Source organism: Lampetra fluviatilis, chromosome 57 (assembly GCF_964198595.1).
Source record: "Lampetra fluviatilis chromosome 57, kcLamFluv1.1, whole genome shotgun sequence".
Classification (NCBI taxonomy): Eukaryota; Metazoa; Chordata; class Hyperoartia; order Petromyzontiformes; family Petromyzontidae; genus Lampetra; species Lampetra fluviatilis.
Window position 1 is genome coordinate 2,722,719 of NC_136331.1, and position 19,410 is coordinate 2,742,128.

At 52.6% G+C, this 19,410-nt stretch overlaps 1 protein-coding gene across 1 annotated transcript in view; it reads left to right on the forward strand.

The window, feature by feature from the left end:
* Positions 1 to 4,830: 4,830 nt before the first annotated feature.
* The window catches only part of HUNK (hormonally up-regulated Neu-associated kinase), a 34,131-nt gene continuing 19,551 nt past the window's right edge, over positions 4,831 to 19,410 (forward strand). The window contains exons 1-5 of the mRNA XM_078880475.1: positions 4,831 to 4,840; positions 8,880 to 9,010; positions 10,415 to 10,716; positions 14,327 to 14,382; positions 15,210 to 15,360. Coding sequence (XP_078736601.1) covers positions 4,831 to 4,840; positions 8,880 to 9,010; positions 10,415 to 10,716; positions 14,327 to 14,382; positions 15,210 to 15,360 — 650 coding nt within the window. The remainder of the gene's footprint in view (positions 4,841 to 8,879; positions 9,011 to 10,414; positions 10,717 to 14,326; positions 14,383 to 15,209; positions 15,361 to 19,410) is intronic.

A 19,410-nucleotide genomic window follows, 5' to 3' on the forward strand; every position in this document is an offset into this window, starting at 1 on the left:
AGAGAGGAGAGGGTGGCGCTGGCAAGACACGCAGTCGAGACTCGCTCCGGCGGGGTCTTGCCACGTGAGTGCCGGGCCTACACGCGTGTCGCTGCGAACGCCGCGCTGGGTCCGGTGCCTTCGCGACTCGCCCTCCGGCGTTCCCCGCTCGGCGAACCCACGCTCGCCCGTTCGAGGCCGCGACGTCAGAGGTCGCAAACGGGTTTTGATTCCTTACCCGTACCCGGCCGCACCAGGGTCGCAAACGGGTACCCGTACCCGGCCGGGTACGGGTACCCGTTCCCTACCCGTACCCTACCCGAAATGAGTGACAAACGGTTACTCACCGGTGACTCACGGCCTACCCGTACCTGGCCGCACCAGGGTCGCAAACGGGTACCCGTACTCGGCCGGGTACGGGTAGCCGGGTATCGGGTAGGGTACGGGTATCGGGTACCCGGTTGCGACCTCTGCACGACGTGCAACTCGCGGTGTGTTGAGCTACGCGCGTGCGCGGCTGCCCCGTACGATTTAACCCGGGTGGCTCTTCACCTTGGCCGGTGCGCGATGCCCTTTCTTGAGAACCGCAGCGACGGAGGGAGGCGCACGCAGGCTGCAGTGAGGGTTCGAGAGCCAGCCGGGTCAACGCGTAGCACCTGCTGGGTCTGTCCCATAGGTCGCAACCGGGTACCTGATACCCGTACCCTACCCGATACCCGGCTACCCGTACCCGGCTGGGTACGGGTACCCGTTTGCGACCCTGGTGCGGCCGGGTACGTGTAGGCCGTGAGTCACTGATGAGTAACCGTTTGTCACTCATTTCCCAACGTCTTGTCTCTTCTCACAATTCAAGTTCCTAGAATCAACCCACCCACGCCTGCAACATGGCTTCATCCCAGAGGTCGCAATCAGGTACCCGATACCCGTACCCGACCGGGTACGGCCGGGTACGGGTAGGGTACCCGTTTGCGACCCTGGTGCGACCTCCTCCTGCCGAGCTGGGGCCTTCGACGGCCTCCCCGGTGGTGCACCTAGCCTGGCACGAGGCGCCGTGGTGACGCGTCGCTCGGTGGCGGGGAGGGGTATTGGTATCGGTCCGTGATTTTTTTTTGCCTGGGTTCTCACATTCTTATGCAGAGTTGGTGATGGCCATGGGCGATGATTTGTATTTGGGGGGGGGGGGGTGGGGGATGGGGTGGGTCACCGTAGTTGCACAAAGAGCGGAGGGAGTGAATTTTAATGTGAATCTGCGTGCGTGAACTTCTGTACATTCGCTATTAATTTATTTACAAATAAAAACAAAACCCCCACTGACACAAGTGTTGAGTGTGTGCGTGTGGCTGTGGGTGAGGGTGAGTATGCGCCGGTTTGACAGCAGAGGTCTCACTCCGAATCAGTCGAGCGGCATCTTTTCATCAGCTGCGTAACGCTGTGTGGAAGCTACCTGATCTGTCGCTCCGCACGAAGCTTCAGGTCTTCTCGGCCACAGTCATTTCCTCCCTTCTCTACTCTTGCGAAACGTGGACCCCCCCTAATGGAACATCTTCGCCGGTTAGAAACATTTAGGCTGGCCTGCCTACGATCCATCCTGGGTTTAACCAGGCTGGATTGTGTGTGGAGGTCACAAATCCTTGAAAGATCTGGACAAAATTTCATCAGTGAGCTCCCGCGGTAGGCAAGGCTGCGTTGGCTGGGTCATATAGCCCGCATGCCCAGCCACCGCATTGTTTAAACAGCTTGTGTTTGGCCGGATCGAGGGGGCTAAACGGGCGCGGCACGGGCTGGAGAAGAGACGGAGTGATGTGATACAGGAGGACGTGGAGCTGAGTGGACTTGCCGATGACTGGTACCAGCGGTGTCAAGATCGGCCTCTGTGGGAAGGAGGCTCGTGAAGGACGCTAATGGGCAGTTGGAGGCAGTCGCCTTCCAACAACAACGGAGGGCGGAGGAGCGATGCTCACAACGAGCGGAGCGCCTGGTGGCTAAAGCACAGCAAGTTGGTACAGTAGGGGGCACAGGTGGTGCATCAGCCAGTCATCTCGGTCATCTCAGTCAGTCGACCCGTGGCACCTGGGTCTGCCCCGTGACCTGCCAGCGGGCGTTCGACACTTCACATGGCCTCAACATGCACCGAGCCTGGCACAAGCGCCATGGTGACATCACCGCCACTTAGTGACAAATAGCGGTTGTTGTGCCTTAATAAGGGTGAGTGCGGGTAAGTGTGTGAGTGTGTCAGTGCGTGTGCGCGTGAGTGTGTGTGAGTGCGTGGGTGAGTATGGTTGAGTGTGTGAGTGTAAATGAATTAGTGTGTGTGGGTGTGCGTGAGGTGAGTGAATGTGTGAGTGCGTGAGTGTGTGGGTGTGCGTGAGTGAATGTGGGTGCGCGTGAGTGAATGTGAGTGTGCATGAGTGCGTGGGTGTGTGCGTGAGTGAGTGAATGTGAGTGCGTGAGTGTGTGGGTGTGAGTGAGTGAATGTGTAAGTGCGTGATTGTGTGAGTGCGGTTTGTGTGGAGAGCGGTGGTGCAGCGGTTAGCGCCTTGTGCGACGACACCCGGCCACCCGAGTTCGATTCCCGCTCACGGCCAACACCGGTGACGATTATCTGAACCGGTCCTGGGCCTCCCCTAGGTCGACTCGGCCTCAAATGAGTACCTGGTGCGGTGTGTAGTAATCATCGCCACTGGGGAGAGAAAGGCGGCCGGGCGTGGTGTTGGCCCTCGTGTGCCACAGTGCCGGCCTTCACAGGCGCACTTGCCCCAACCGCGTGTTAGGGGCTATACGGGGTATCTTTACCTCTATCTTGGAATTTGTGCAGGTGCAGCTCTCAGCGTGTGTTCGGCGCGCAGTGTCCGACGTTTCGGTAAACGTGCCACACCATCGACACAAACCACATGACTTCTCACCACCACCATGAACACCACCACTATTACCATCTATGACAAAGATCCCCTCCCCCCGTATAGCCTGAACAGACTCTTGGGGAAAGTACTGTTGGCCAACACCAACTCAGACTGGCATTGACACACGAGGCGGTGGGTGGCCAACACCACGCCCGGCCGCCTTTGTCTCCCCAGTGGCGATGATTACTACCTCGCCTGGTATACAGGAGGCCGTGGGTTCGATCCCGACCCTGACGCCTGCTGCTGTATATTTGGAGTTTGCGTGTCTCTCTCTCTCTCATCATCATCACGGTGGCTAGGAGATGTTAACTACCTCGTCTGGTATGCAGGAGGTCGTGGGTTCGATCCCGACCCTGACGCCTGCTGCTGTATATTTGGAGTCTGCGTGTCTCTCTCTCTGCATGTTCACGTGCATTTTTTCCCCCTCCACAATGAGAAACAACATCTCTTGATAGTGTTTGGCTGCTACTATAACATTCCCACACAACGACGCTAATGATGATGATGACGATGACGACGATTATGAGCCCACTTCATTTGTGATGGCCAGGGTCGCTCCCGAATGAGAGCTACGTGGCTCAAGCGAGGCCCTTGACCTGCCAAAATTCAACACGAAAAAAACTTTTTAGTTTAGTAGCGTAACGACATCACCACCACCACCACCCCCACCACCACCCCCACCACCACCCCCACCACCCCCACCCACTGGCACTGCTGGCGTGCGGGACTCGTGTTACAAGTGACACCGTTACCCACAGCAGCATCGCAGTCAACCACCACCAAGCTCAATAATGCATGGCGAGTAGAAATCCGCGGAAACTGCTCGTGGGGGGGGGCACGTGGAGAGTGAACGTGGAGAGTGAACTTGCATTTCAAAAAGAGACGCACCGATTATTTTGATGTTGTCATCTTCATCCGGGCCAAGCATCGTTTCAATCTTGAGGTCTCTACACGACAAAGACGAAGATCTACGCGACCCTCCACCTGTGTAGCCTTTCAGCAGACTGCTGGGGCAAGTGCTGTTAGCGAGTAGCACCACCACCACCACCACGCCCGGCCGCCTTTGTCTCCCCAGTGGCGATGATTACACGATTTAGTGGGGGATGATGAGGCATTCGTCACTGATGTTGGCCGTGAATGGAGACGGTGTGGACGATTTTGAAACCCAGTGCGCTAACCACTGCGCCACCGCTCACTACACAAAGATCCCCCGTGTAGCCTTAACAGACTGTTGGGGCAAGTGCTGTTAGCGAGCAGCAACCCACGAAGGCCGGAGCGGCACACGAGGGGGTGGGGTGGCCAGCACCACGTACACAAAGACAAAGGTCCCCCTATAGCCTCATAGGTGCTCACCAACTGCACAACCTTGTACACACACAGACACAAACGACAAAGATCCCCTTGTAGACTTAACAGACTGTTGGGGCAAGTGCTGTTAGCGAGCACCTATGAAGGCTGGCACTGCACACGAGGGGGTGGGTGGCCAGCACCACGCCCGGCCGCCTTTGTCTCCCAGTGGCGATGTTTGCACACCGCACCAGGTACTCATTTGAGGCTGCGTCGACCTAGGGGAGGCCCGGGAACGGTTCAGATAATCGTCACTGGTGTTGGCCGTGAGCAGGTATCGAACCCGGGTCGCCAGGTTCTGAGCGCAGTGCGCTAACCGCGACATTATCGCTCCCCACACAGACACACACACAGACACACACAGACACACACACAGAGACACACACAGACACACACACAGAGACACGCACACAGCCAGACACACAGACACACACACAGACACACACACAGACACACACACAGACACACACACACAGACACGCACACAGATAGACACACACACAGACACATACCCACAGACACACACAGACACGCACAGACACACACGGTATAGTTTTACGGGAGAACGCGAAGGGAACTTCCGCGGATTTCTAAAGCCCTGGGGATGGCTCTGAGTTTGTGATGAAGACGGGAGTGGGAGACTCGAGCCGTGGAGAGCGGCACTGGCTGAGCAGCTCCGGGCAGGTGAGGTGCACCGTCCACAGGTGAGCCCTGAACAGGTGAGCTCTGAACAGGTACGCACACACCAAAGACGAAGACCCCCCCCCCCCTCCCTTTGTAGCCTGTAACAGACTGTTGGGGCAAGTGCTGTTAGCGAGTAGCATGAAGGCCGGTACTGTGGCACACGAGGGGGTGGGTGGTCAGCACCACGCCCGGCCGCCTTTGTCTCCCCAGTGGCGATGTTTACACGATTTAGTGGGGCAGGATGACGTATTCGTCACTGATGTTGGCCGTGAATGGAGATCGTGGGGTCGTTTTTTTGTGAACCCAGTGCGCTAACCACAGCGCCACTGCTCACTACACAAAGATCCCCCGTGTAGCCTGTAACAGACTGTTGGGGCAAGTGCTGTTAGCCATTCGCACCTAAACAAAGACAAAGTTCCCCCGTGTAGCCTGTAACAGACTGTTGGGGCAAGTGCTGTTAGCAATTCGCACCTAAACAAAGACAAAGTTCCCCCGTGTAGCCTGTAACATACTGTTGGGGCAAGTGCTGTTAGCAATTCGCACCTAAACAAAGACAAAGTTCCCCCGTGTAGCCTGTAACAGACTGTTGGGGCAAGTGCTGTTAGCCATTCGCACCTAAACAAAGACAAAGATCCCCCGTGTAGCCTGTAACAGACTGTTGGGGCAAGTGCTGTTAGCCATTCGCACCTAAACAAAGACAAAGTTCCCCCGTGTAGCCTGTAACAGACTGTTGGGGCAAGTGCTGTTAGCGAGTAGCAGCGCCTGTGAAGGCCGCCACTGGAACACGAGAGGGAGGGGGGGGGTGGGCAACCCCACCCCCGGCCGCCTTTGTCTCCCTAGTGGCGATGTTTTTTACACATCGCACCAGGTACACTGCACTGCTATATACTACACTACTATACACTACACTATACACTACAGTACTATACACTACACTATACATAACATTACTTTATACTACACTACTATACACTACACTATACACTACATTACTATACACTACAGTACTATACACTACACTATACACTACATTACTATACACTACACTACTATACACTACACTACTATACACTACACTATACACTACACTACTATACACTACACTACTATACACTACAGTACTATACACTACACTATACACTACATTACTATACACTACAATTTATACTACACTACTATACACTACACTACTATACACTACACTACTATACACTACACTACTACACGCTACACTGCTATACACTACACTATAGACTACACTACTATACACTACACTACTATACACTACACACTACACTACTATACACTACACTACTATACACTACTATACACTACACTACTATACACTACTATACACTACACATTGGGCCCTATAGAGGCCCGGTGTTAGGCAATTAGTCCATAACATCGTTATTTTGGGTTAGATCGCATAAATATATAAATGCGTCCTTAAACCCGCCACCAACCGACACAGCCAACTAGTAAGGGTTGTCACGTAAACAGAACGTGGCCAATTCGTCACTCGTACAGCACTAGTGTGTAGTGTATAGTGTAGTGTATAGTTGTGTAGTGTATAGTGTAGTGTATTGTGTAGTGTATAGTAGTGTAGTGTATAGTAGTGTATAGTTTAGGGTATAGTGTAGTGTATAGTGTAGTGTATGGTAGTGTATAGTGTAGTGTACTAGTACAGCACTAGTGTATAGTGTAGTGTATAGTAGTGTAGTGTATAGTGCAGTATATAGTGCAGTGTATAGTGCAGTGTATAGTGTAGTATATAGTGCAGTATACTAGTACAGCATCACCGGTGTGTTGGAGAGCCAAGCCACAACATTTACAATCTGAATCCGACGTTTCGCCAGTAATTGCGACCAGCTTCATCAGGCGATTTGTAGATAATTCCTCCTGTTTCGTTCCATAAGTAGAGGGGTAGATGTGATGACGTCACTTGTGAGCCCTTGAGCGACGTGAGAGGGGGTGGTAGCGAATGAGTCTAAATAACTGTGGGTATCCATTGCCGTTTGGGTTATTTATATGGCAATCAACGTTCATTATGCATGCGCATTATGCAAGCACGCTGTTCTTGTAACCGCCTGTCGATTTTGTGTGGGGTGGCACGTGCCCCCCCTCCCCCCCCCCAATGATCCGATCGAAATCCCTAATTTCGAAATCCCTAATTTCGATCGGATCATTGGGGTTTATTAGTAATACATCGGCATTTTGCAACTCCCACTGCCACTCTGTGGCATATGCTTACGTGCCAGGGACTCTATGAGATGATAGGACAATAGTCTGAGTCCATAATTGGCAATAAGTAACGGCAAAGCAGTTATAAGTGACTCACAGATTGTGCGCAGTTGCGTATACAGTACACGACTTCCCTGAAGGCATTCACCTTCAGCGAGCGCGATGCCGATCACACAACGCGGTTCGAATTCGACCCTCGATCAATGGCCGCACCATCGCCGCACACGCGTTGAATCAAAAGCAAGGGACAACTCCTTACTTACTAACAACTCCTCTACCTGAAAATCCTGGCTCCGCCATTGGCAGTACCTGTTACATTGTCTGTTCAACGGTAATTCCCATTGCAGTATGGTGGCCTTTACAGGCATGCATTTAAAACAAAAATTTGATTATTCGCTTCCAAGCAGCACTAAGTCTGAAACTATCCGCACGGTTAAAAAAAAATATTTCACTCAATTTCCATAGATTCTTTAATGAGTCTTGGCCAGTCGTAACTCGTTTTTGCACGGAACTTCAACATTATCAAAATCAATTGAGTGTCTTGCGTTGGCACGCGTGTTCTGCTACTGCTGACAGTTGTATTTGGGAGAATTTAATATTTCTCTGATGTTCTTTTAGTCTCGTGCTGATCATTCGTCCTGTCTGCCCAACACAGCATTTGCCACATGTGCAATTAATCCGGTGCACACCTTCCGTTGACAGCTTCGTTAACACATCTCTTGTAGCAGATATTAATTTCTGTATTTTATGTACCGTGCCAAATCTGACTCGGATGTTTTGGTCTTTTTTCTCCAAACATCTGGCAAGTTTATCGGTTACTCGCGCAATGCTCGCGACAGCCTGCGTGTTAGATTCGTCGCTAACAGAGGTGGTCGTTAGGAGGGGTTCCACTCTACACCCACTGTCAGTATAATTATTATCATTGCATAACTATAATTCGTTAACCCCATTCTTTCAATCCATTCCTAATTTACTGAGAATAATAATAATAATGAATTATCATCGCATGCCTATTACCCATTACTATTCTTAGGTTTTTTCTGTAAAGTCACGTAGGTAAAAAATTAAAATTAAAATTAATAAAATAAAAATAAAATATATTATATTATTTTATTTTTATTTTACCTTTATTAATTCTAATTTTAATTTTTTACCTACGTGACTTTACCGAAAAAACCTAAGAATATGAATCCTTGCAGTCACGAAAGCTTCAAATCTAGAATTATTACCCATTAACCCCATTCATTCAATCCATTCATAATTTACTATCATAATTATTATAATTGCAAGCCTGTCACTCATTAACCCCATTCAATCCATTCATCTTTTACAATCAGAATACGAATTGTTATCATTGCATGCCTATCACTCAATCGCCTCCATCATCATCACAGATTCGCCCCCCATTGCTTCCTCTCGTCTAAATCATTCACCCCATCTCCACCGTCACATTCACCCACACGCGGATTGCTGCTTCTGCTGCTGTTGCAGCTGTTGCTGCTGTTGTGAATTCTTTATGCAGCGCCTTGGTTAAGACGCAATATCAATCCCGTTAAGATAAGATTATGATGGTGACAGGAATCCAACTCATGCCTGAAGCTCTGAGGACGGCAGCTGCTGCTGCCCCGGCAGCTGCTTCTGCTACTACCGCTGCTGGAACTACCGCTGCTGCTACTACAGCTGCTACTACTGCTGCTGCTACTACAGCTGCTGCTGCTACTACAGCTGCTGGTGCCCCTTCTCCTCATCTGTACTCGCACACGAAGCGCGTGGGGCAGTACATCCTGGGCAGGGTGCTGGGGGAGGGAGCATTCGCCAAGGTGAGGGAGGCTATCCACTGCCCCACAGGCGAGAAGGTGAGTGGAGGGGGCGGGCGAGTGGCTGGGTGAGTGGAGGGGGCGGGCGAGTGGCTGGGTGAGTGAGAGGGCGTGAACGAGTGGATTAGTTGGGTGCAGTGGCGGCTCCTGCAAAATCTCTCAGGGGGGGGCAAATGTCTGGATGATTTATAAGGATAAGGTCCACCCATGCAAAGGATAAATTAACAGCTTAAGCATGTAAAGGCAACTTCACTTCTTTAATATTAATGAAAAATAAAGTGACTCTTACAATACATCTTGTTTGTTTCTATACTCACTATTAATACAATCCACTCAAGTTTCTTTTATTAAAGATTCCACTAGGTGGCGACAAATTATATTGTTGGATGCAACGTGCTTACGTATGATGACGTAAGCACGTTAGTGCGAGCCCCCCCGAAAGCCATAGAGAATGCATTGCAGCGCCCCCCGTTCGAAAAAAAACATCTTTGAATGTAAGTCTATGGGACCACTCGGGGCGATTCTCAGCCGGAGGGAAATCGCCCAAAAAGAGGCGGTACTCCACAGAACGGGGCATGACGCTGATTGGACTATATCCAGAGGCACAGTGACGGCTAGCGTGACTCTGTGGTTGAATGACATTGGTGGTGCGTCGCCCAATCGCCCTAATGAAGAAACCGCCCCTGTGTTGGGTGGCTGAGTGGCTGCGTGGGTAGATGGGTGAGTGGGTGGCTGGGTGAGGACTATATTGGAGAGAGAGAGAGAGTGAGTGGGGTGGTGAGTGGGTGAGTGAGTTAACGAGTGAGTGGTTTGGTGAATAATTGAGTTGGATTACTGGATCACTGACTGGGTGACTGGACGAGTGAGTGAGTAGACGAGTGAGTGACTAAGTGACTGAGTGAGTGAGTGACTGAGTAAGTGAGTGAGTGGACGAGTGAGTGAGTGACTGAGTGAGTGAGTGGACGAGTGAGTGAGTGACTGAGTGACTGAGTGAGTGACTGAGTGAGTGAGTGAGTGAGTGGGTGATTGGACGAGCGACTGAGTGACTGAGTGAGTGGACGAGTGAGTAAGTGACTGGGTGAGTGGACGAGTGAGTGAGTGACTGGACGAGTGAGTGAGTGAGTGAGTGACTGGACGAGTGAGTGAGTGAGTGACTGAATGACTGAGTGAGTGACTGGGTGAGTGAGTGGATGAGTGAGTGAGTGACTGGGTGATTGGACGAGCGACTGAGTGACTGAGTGAGTGACTGGGTGAGTGAGTGGACGAGTGAGTGAGTGAGTGACTGAGTGAGTGACTGGGTGAGTGAGTGGACGAGTGAGTGAGTAACTGAGTGACTGGACGAGTGACTGAGTGAGTGAGTGACTAGACGAGCGACTAAGTGACTGGACAAGCGAATGAGAGACTAAGCGACAACAACCACCACCACCACCACCACCACCGCAGGTGGCCATCAAGGTGCTGGATAAGGCGCGGGTGCGGGGCGACCCGTACCTGTCCCGCGCCGTGCGACGCGAGGCGGCGGTGCAGCGTCGCGCTGGGGCCCACGTGGGCCTTTGCCGCCTCCTGCACGCCCTCGACAGCCCCGGGGCCCTCTACCTCGTGCTCGAGCTGTGCGCCCGAGGGGACCTCGGCTCGCGGCTCGCGGGTCGAGCCGGCGGCGCCCTCGGGGAGCCGCGCGCACGCGGCTACGCGCGGCAGCTGCTCGCCGCGGCTGCGCACCTGCACGCGCGCGGCGTGGTGCACAGGTGAGGAGGTGGGGGGGGTGGGGGGGTGAGTGGTGCACAGGTGAGGAGGTGGGGGGGTGGGGGGTGGGGTGAGTGGTGCACGGGTGGGTAGGGTGGGGGGGTTGGTGAGTGTTGCACAGGTGAGTAGGTGGGTGGGGGGGTTGGCTGTAGGTGAGTGATGCACAGGTGAGGAGGGGGGGGTGGGGGGTTGGTGGTTGGTGAGTGATGCACAGGTGAGGAGGTGGGGGCTGGTGGGCGGTTGGTGAGTGGTGCACATGTGAGTAGGTGGGGGGGTGGGGGGTTGGTGAGTGGTGCACAGGTGAGGAGGTGGGGGGGTGGGGGGGGTTGGTGAGTGGTGCACAGGTGAGTAGGTGGGGGGGTGGGTTGGTGAGTGGTGCACAGGTGAGTTGGTGGGTAGGGTGGGGGGGAGTTGGCTGTAGGTGAGTGATGCACAGGTGAGTAGGTGGGGGGGGGGGGATTGGGGGTTGGTGAGTGATGTACAGGTGAGGAGGTGGGGGGGAGGGGATTGGGGGTTGGTGAGTGGTGCACAGGTGAGGAGGTGGGTAGGATGGGGGGGGGGAGGGGATTGGGGGTTGGTGAGTGTTGCACAGGTGAGGAGGTGAGGGGGGGGGTTGGCTGCAGGTGAGTGTTGCAGAGGTGAGGAGGTGGGGGGGGTGGGGGGGTGGGTTGGTGAGTGATGCACAGGTGAGGAGGTGGGGGGGGGGGTTGGCTGTAGGTGAGTGTTGCAGAGGTGAGGAGGTGGGGGGGTGGGGGGGTTGGCTGTAGATGAATGTTGCAGAGGTGAGGAGGTGGGGGGGTGGGGGGGTTGGCTGTAGGTGAGTGTTGCACAGGTGAGGAGGTGGAAGGGTGGGGGGGTTGGCTGTAGGTGAGTGTTGCACAGGCGAGGAGGTGGGGGTGGGGGATTGGGGGTTGGTGAGTGGTGCACAGGTGAGTAGGTGGGGGATTGGGGGTTGGTGAGTGGTGCACGGGTGGGTAGGGTGGGGGGGGTTGGTGAGTGTTGCACAGGTGAGTAGGTGGGTGGGGGGGGTTGGCTGTAGGTGAGTGATGCACAGGTGAGGAGGGGGGGGGTGGCGGGTTGGTGGTTGGTGAGTGATGCACATGTGAGGAGGTGGGTAGGATGGGGGGGGAGGGGATTGAGGGTTGGTGAGTGTTGCACAGGTGAGGAGGTGGGGGGGGGGGGTTGGCTGCAGGTGAGTGATGCACAGGTGAGGAGGTGGGGGGTGGGGGGTTGGCTGTAGGTGAGTGTTGCACAGGTGAGGAGGTGGGGGGGGGTTGACTGCAGGTGAGTGATGCACAGGTGAGGAGGTGGGGGGGGGGTTGGCTGTAGGTGAGTGATGCACAGGTGAGGAGGTGGGGGGTGGGGGGTTGGCTGCAGGTGAGTGATGCACAGGTGAGGAGGTGGGGGGGGGGGTTGGCTGCAGGTGAGTGATGCACAGGTGAGGAGGTGGGGGGTGGGGGGTTGGCTGTAGGTGAGTGTTGCACAGGTGAGGAGGTGGGGGGGGGGTTGGCTGGAGGTGAGTGATGCACAGGTGAGGAGGTGGGGGGTGGGGGGTTGGCTGTAGGTGAGTGATGCACAGGTGAGGGGGTGGTGGGGGGGTTGGCTGTAGGTGAGTGATGCACAGGTGAGGAGGTGGGGGGTGGGGGGTTGGCTGTAGGTGAGTGTTGCACAGGTGAGGAGGTGGGGGGGGTGGGGGGGTTGGCTGTAGGTGAATGTTGCACAGGTGAGGAGGTGGGGGGGTTGGCTGTAGGTGAGTGATGCACAGGTGAGGAGGTGGGGGGGGGTTGGCTGTAGGTGAGTGTTGCACAGGTGAGGAGGTGGGGGGGTGGGGGGGTTGGCTGTAGGTGACTGTTGCACAGGTGAGGAAGTGTGGGTTGGGGGTTGGTGAGTAATGCACAGGTGAGGAGGTGGGTGGGGGTGGTTGGCTGTAGGTGAGTGATGCACAGGTGAGGAGGGGGGGGTAGGGGGTTGGTGGTTGGTGAGTGATGCACAGGTGAGGAGGTGGGGGGTGGTGGGGGGGGTTGGTGAGTGGTGCACAGGTGAGGAGGTGGGGGGGTGGGGGGGGGGGTTGGTGAGTGGTGCACAGATGAGTAGGTGGGGGGGGTGGGGGGGTGGGTTGGTGAGTGGTGCACAGGTGAGGAGGTGGGTAGGGTGGGGGGGGATTGGGGGTTGGTGAGTGGTGCACAGGTGAGTAGGTGGGTAGGGTGGGGGGGAGTTGGCTGTAGGTGAGTGATGCACAGGTGAGTAGGTGGGGGGGGGGGTGGGGGGGGATTGGGGGTTGGTGAGTGATGTACAGGTGAGGAGGTGGGGGGGAGGGGATTGGGGGTTGGTGAGTGGTGCACAGGTGAGGAGGTGGGTAGGATGGGGGGGGAGGGGATTGGGGGTTGGTGAGTGTTGCACAGGTGAGGAGGTGGGGGGGGGGGTTGGCTGCAGGTGAGTGATGCACAGGTGAGGAGGTGGGGGGTGGGGGGTTGGCTGTAGGTGAGTGTTGCACAGGTGAGGAGGTAGGGGGGGGGGGTTGACTGCAGGTGAGTGATGCACAGGTGAGGAGGTGGGGGGGGGGTTGGCTGTAGGTGAGTGATGCACATGTGAGGAGGTGAGGAGGTGGGGGGTGGGGGGGTTGGCTGCAGGTGAGTGATGCACAGGTGAGGAGGTGGGGGGGGGGGTTGGCTGCAGGTGAGTGATGCACAGGTGAGGAGGTGGGGGGTGGGGGGTTGGCTGTAGGTGAGTGTTGCACAGGTGAGGAGGTGGGGGGGGGGGGTTGGCTGCAGGTGAGTGATGCACAGGTGAGGAGGTGGGGGGGGTTGGCTGTAGGTGAGTGATGCACAGGTGAGGAGGTGGGGGGTGGCGGGTTGGCTGTAGGTGAGTGATGTACAGGTGAGGAGGTGGTGGGGGGGTTGGCTGTAGGTGAGTGATGCACAGGTGAGGAGGTGGGGGGGTGGGGGGTTGGCTGTAGTTGAGTGTTGCACAGGTGAGGAGGTGGGGGGGTGGGGGGGTTGGCTGTAGGTGAATGTTGCACAGGTGAGGAGGTGGAGGGGTGGGGGGGTTGGCTGTAGGTGAGTGATGCACAGGTGAGGAGGTGGGGGTGGTTGGCTGTAGGTGAGTGTTGCACAAGTGAGGAGGTGGGGGGTGGGGGGGTTAGCTGTAGGTGAGTGATGCGCAGGTGATGAGGTGGAAGGGTGGGAGGGTGTGAGAGCTTTTCACAGGTGAGTCTGGGAGTGGGGGGGAGTGGGAGGTGTGTGTTGATGGGGATGTTGCAGCTGAAATGAGTGAGTGTGTGTGAGCCCCTGTGTTAATGGGGAGCGGTGGTGTAGTGGTTAGCGCTATGCTGCGCTATGAACCTGACGATCCGGGTTCGATCCCCGCTCACAGCCAACACCGGTGACGATTACTTGAATCGGTCGTGGGCCTCCCCTAGGTCGACTCAGCCTCAAATGAGTACCCGGTGCGGTCCGTAAACATCGCCACTGGGGATAAAAAGGCGGCCGGGCGTGGTGCTGGCCACCCACTCCCTCGTGTGCCGTGCCGGCCTTCATAGGTGCTGCTCGCTAACAGCACTTGCCCTAACAGTCTGTTAAGTTTATACGGGGAATCTTTGTCTTGTGTGTGTAGAGATCTCAAGATTGAAAACATGTTGCTGGATGAAGATGACAACATCAAAATAATCGGTACGCATTTTTACAATGCATTATACCTGTGCTGGAAATTCCACATTACTATGCCGTCGGCCAGGTCTATCCATTGGGTGACCAATGTTGACGTCGAAGGCGATGCTTCGAATGCTACTGATGTTGCTAATGATGTTGCTGCTCTTGCTGATGATGTTGCTGATGATGTTGTTGCTACTACTGTTTATGATGTTGCTGCTACTGCTGATGATTTTGCTGATGGTGATGTTGCTGCGACTGCTGATGAGTTTGCTGATGATATTGCTACTACAGTACTACTACTGATGATGTTACTGGTGATGATATTGCTACTACTGCTGATGATGCTTTTGCTGATGTTGATATTGCTACTACTGCTGATGATTTTGCTGATGGTGATGTTGCTGCTACTGCTGATGAGTTTGCTAATGATGATGTTGCTACTACTGCTGATGATGTTACTACTACTGCTGATGATGTTACTGATGATGTTATTGCTACTACTACTACTGCTGATGATTTTGTTGATGGTGATGTTGCTGTTACTGCTGATGAGTTTGCTAATGATGATATTGCTACTACTGCTGATGATGCTTTTGCTGATGGTGATGTTGCTGCTACTGCTGATGATGGTGATATTGCTACTACTGCTGATGATTTTGCTGATGGTGATGTTGCTGCTACTGCTGATGAGTTTGCTAATGATGATGTTGCTACTACTGCTGATGATGTTGCTGCTGCTGATGATGTTGCTGCTACTACTGCTGATGATGTTATTGCTCTACAACCTCCTACCCCCTCTTTCCTCCCCTCCCTCCGCCCCCTCATGACCCCCCCACCCCCCCCAGACTTCGGCTTGAGCAATGAGCTGGCCACGTGTGGCGGTGGGGGTCCCTGCGAGGGGGCTCTGCTACTGACGCAGTGCGGCAGTCCCGCGTATGCGGCCCCCGAGATTCTGTCGCAGAAACCCTACGGGACCCCGGCCGACGTTTGGTCGCTGTGAGTAAGGCGCGCGGGGGGGGGGCGGGCTTACCCTCTGTGCACCCCACCGCATGCCTATGCATTGTACGGAATCTGATGACGTGTGTTCGTGTGTGATGTGTGGAATTCAGTGACGTGTCATCGTACGGGATTTTTTTTGTTTGACGATCAAAGGAAGCAAGAAGATGATCGGTGTGGTCGGCACTTTGCTTCGTTCATCATTTAGTTTTTTTTGGGGGTTTCTTTTCAATGCTTTGCTTTATGTGCCCCCCCCCGCCCCCCTTTTCACATGAAAGATTTCACGCTTTGCTTCTTCTTACCCCACCCCTCTCTCTCTACCCTCCTATCTCTCTACGCCCTCTCTCCCTTTCTATGTAATATTTGTAAAAAAATTCAGATAACATGCTAATGCTGTGTATTGAATTCGAGTGGATGTCCATGTGATGCATGGCATTGGCGTACCCGTTAATGCGATGTATGGAATTTGATTCTGTGTTCACGTGATCTATGGTATTCGGTCATGTCAATGTGATGTGTGGAATTCGAATGTCTGTTAATGTCATGTATGGAATCCAGGTGTATGCTAATGTGATGTATGGAATCCAGGTGTGTGTTAATGTGATGTATGGAATCTAGGTGTGTGTTAATGTGATGTATGGAATCCAGGTGTATGCTAATGTGATGTATGGAATCCAGGTGTGTGTTAATGTGATGAATGGAATCCAGGTGTGTGTTAATGTGATGTATGGAATCCAGGTGTATGTTAATGTGATGTATGGAATCCAGGTGTGTGTTAATGTGATGTATGGAATCCAGGTGTGTGTTAATGTGATGTATGGAATCCTGGTGTGTGTTAATGTGATGTATGGAATCCAGGTGTGTGTTAATGTGATGTATGGAATCCAGGTGTTTGTTAATGTGATGTATGGAATCCAGGTGTGTGTTAATGTGATGTATGGAATCCAGATGTGTGTTAATGTGATGTATGGAATCCAGGTGTGTGTTAATGTGATGTATGGAATCCAGGTGTGTGTTAATGTGATGTATGGAATCCAGGTGTATGTTAATGTGATGTATGGAATCCAGGTGTGTGTTAATGTGATGTATGGAATCCAGGTGTGTGTTAATGTGATGAATGGAATCCAGGTGTGTGTTAATGTGATGTATGGAATCCAGGTGTATGTTAATGTCATGTATGGAATCCAGGTGTGTGTTAATGTGATGTATGGAATCCAGGTGTGTGTTAATGTGATGTATGGAATCCAGGTGTGTGTTAATGTGATGTATGGAATCCAGGTGTGTGTTAATGTGATGTATGGAATCCAGGTGTTTGTTAATGTGATGTATGGAATCCAGGTGTGTGTTAATGTGATGTATGGAATCCAGGTGTGTGTTAATGTGATGTATGGAATCCAGGTGTGTGTTAATGTGATGTATGGAATCCAGGTGTATGTTAATGTGATGTATGGAATCCAGGTGTTTGTTAATGTGATGTATGGAATCCAGGTGTGTGTTAATGTGATGTATGGAATCCAGGTGTGTGTTAATGTGATGTATGGAATCCAGGTGTGTGTTAATGTGATGTATGGAATCCAGGTGTGTGTTAATGTGATGTGTGGAATCCAGGTGTGTGTTAATGTGATGTATGGAATCCAGGTGTGTGTTAATGTGATGTATGGAATCCAGGTGTGTGTTAATGTGATGTAGGAATCCAGGTGTGTGTTAATGTGATGTATGGAATCCAGGTGTGTGTTAATGTGATGTATGGAATCCAGGTGTGTGTTAATGTGATGTATGGAATCCAGGTGTATGTTAATGTGATGTATGGAATTCAGGTGTTTGTTAATGTGATGTATGGAATCCAGGTGTGTGTTAATGTGATGTATGGAATCCAGGTGTATGTTAATGTGATGTATGGAATCCAGGTGTGTGTTAATGTGATGTATGGAATCCAGGTGTGTGTTAATGTGATGTATGGAATCCAGGTGTGTGTTAATGTGATGTATGGAATCCAGGAAGTATGTTAATGTGATGTATGGAATCCAAGTGTATGTTAATGCACTAAAATTGTACAAATAATGTACGAGGGATTTCATGTTTAACTCCACGGACGAGCAATACAATTCTCTAAGCACAAATAAACAATAAATAACTACTAAACACATTGTCATTAAGGGAGACAAAAATATATATACAATAGGCGACGTTTCAAACATTGACTCTTCTTCATAGCCACATAGACGGAGAGGCCAGAGAGACGGACTGAGCAAGATTTGTAAATGTAACCACATTTAGATAGACACGGTAACGACGCAGACGATCTGTGGCTGAGCCGGCTTTGCCGTCATTAGGACTCATCGGCAGGTCGGTCATGGTCAGTCGTCAAGGCTCACTGCTGCCAGGGTCTGCCTCGAGACACCGCCACCACACGACGACAAAGACAAAGATCCCCCGTGTAGCCTGAACAGACTGTTGGGGCAAGTGCTGTTAGCGACAGGCACCTATGAAGGCCGACACGGCACGCGAGGGGGTGGGTGGCCAGCACCACGCCGGACCGCCTTTGTCTCCCCGGGTACTCATTTGAGGCTGAGTCGACCTAGGGGAGGCCCAGGACCGGTTCAGATAATCGCCACCGGTGTTAGGAGTGAGCTGGGAATCGAACTCGGGTTTGTTAACAGCAGCTGGGATGTGGTGGAGCGATTCCTGGGCTTTGATCCCATTGAGAGCCCCACTGGTAAAAGTTGAGCAGACTGTGTGACTTTGATGGTGGAGGGCCTTGGGTTAGACCTCTCAAACTGTAGAGGTCAGTCATATGACAATGCAAGCAACATGTGAGGAAAATACAATGGGCTACAGGCCCGTCTGAAACAAAACAAAAATTAACCCTCTGATAGAGTCTGTGCCTTGCGCAGCGCATTCACTCAACTTAGTTGGCGTTAACACCTTAGACGGCAGTAGCCCAGTGGCTGACGAGTTTTTAAACATGTTGCAGTCACTGTGCACATTTTGCTCTTCATCCACACACAGATGGGGGAAAGTCTTTCGGAAGACAGATGTCAGACCGAGATTAAAATCGCTGTCCAGTACTTGGTGGAGTGGCTCGGGCAGAGTCAACCAAGGCACTGTGGAGAAATGACACCCACACTAGTAGAGAGGCCTTCGGTGGTGTGTGCAATGATGGTAATGAGAAATGAGATACTCGAATTGAGGCTGCTGGACTACGTGCTAAATTGGACACCTTAGAGATGGTGTTCATGGCACATTTCTGGGACGTCGTACTTGACCGGTTCCACGCCGCAAGCGTGCACCTACAGACAAGTGACATTGACGTCTCTGTAGCGGCGCAGCTTTTGTTTTCGTGGAGGGGTTTTGTGGCGGGACAGCGAGACCAGTTTGAGGCTTTTGAAAGGGCGGCCTTCAATGTGACAGGCGTCTCTCGGTCATCTGAGCACGATCTTCAGCGGAAGAGGAAACGCAAAACATTTGCAGATGAGAGCTCAGAGCCAGGTGTGACCCTTGAGGGGAGGGAGAAGTTCGAATAGAAACATTGAATGTGGTCATTGATAAGCTAGTGGCATGCCTTGAGCATCGCTTGGATGTTTACAAGAATTTTACCAGTCTCTTTGGAATTATGTTTATGTCCGATCAGGTGTCTAACAGTGAAGTCATAGTGGAAAAGGTAAATGCACTCTCTGCTGCATATCCATCAGACCTGGACATGAACTTTGCCAATGAATTCATCCAATTCTCAAGTCTTTCATGTCTGACTCTGAGGGTGAGAAGTGCCCAACCAAATTGCTTGAGACGTTGCAGGCGCTTAATCTGCAGTCGGTGTTCCCCAATGTTTTTTCGTGGCACTTCGGATTTTTCTATCTTTGCCAGTGACAAACTGCCAGGGTGAGCGGACATTTGCTCCTTTTAGGCAGAATAAAAAATTCGCTGCGGAGTAGCGTGTTGCCAAACGCGTCTCGGCTCATCGTCACTTACGTCAATAGAGTCAGACCTTGTCAGACAGCGAGATGTTGACCGTCTAGTGGATGATTTTTCGAGGATGAAGGCAAGAAAGAC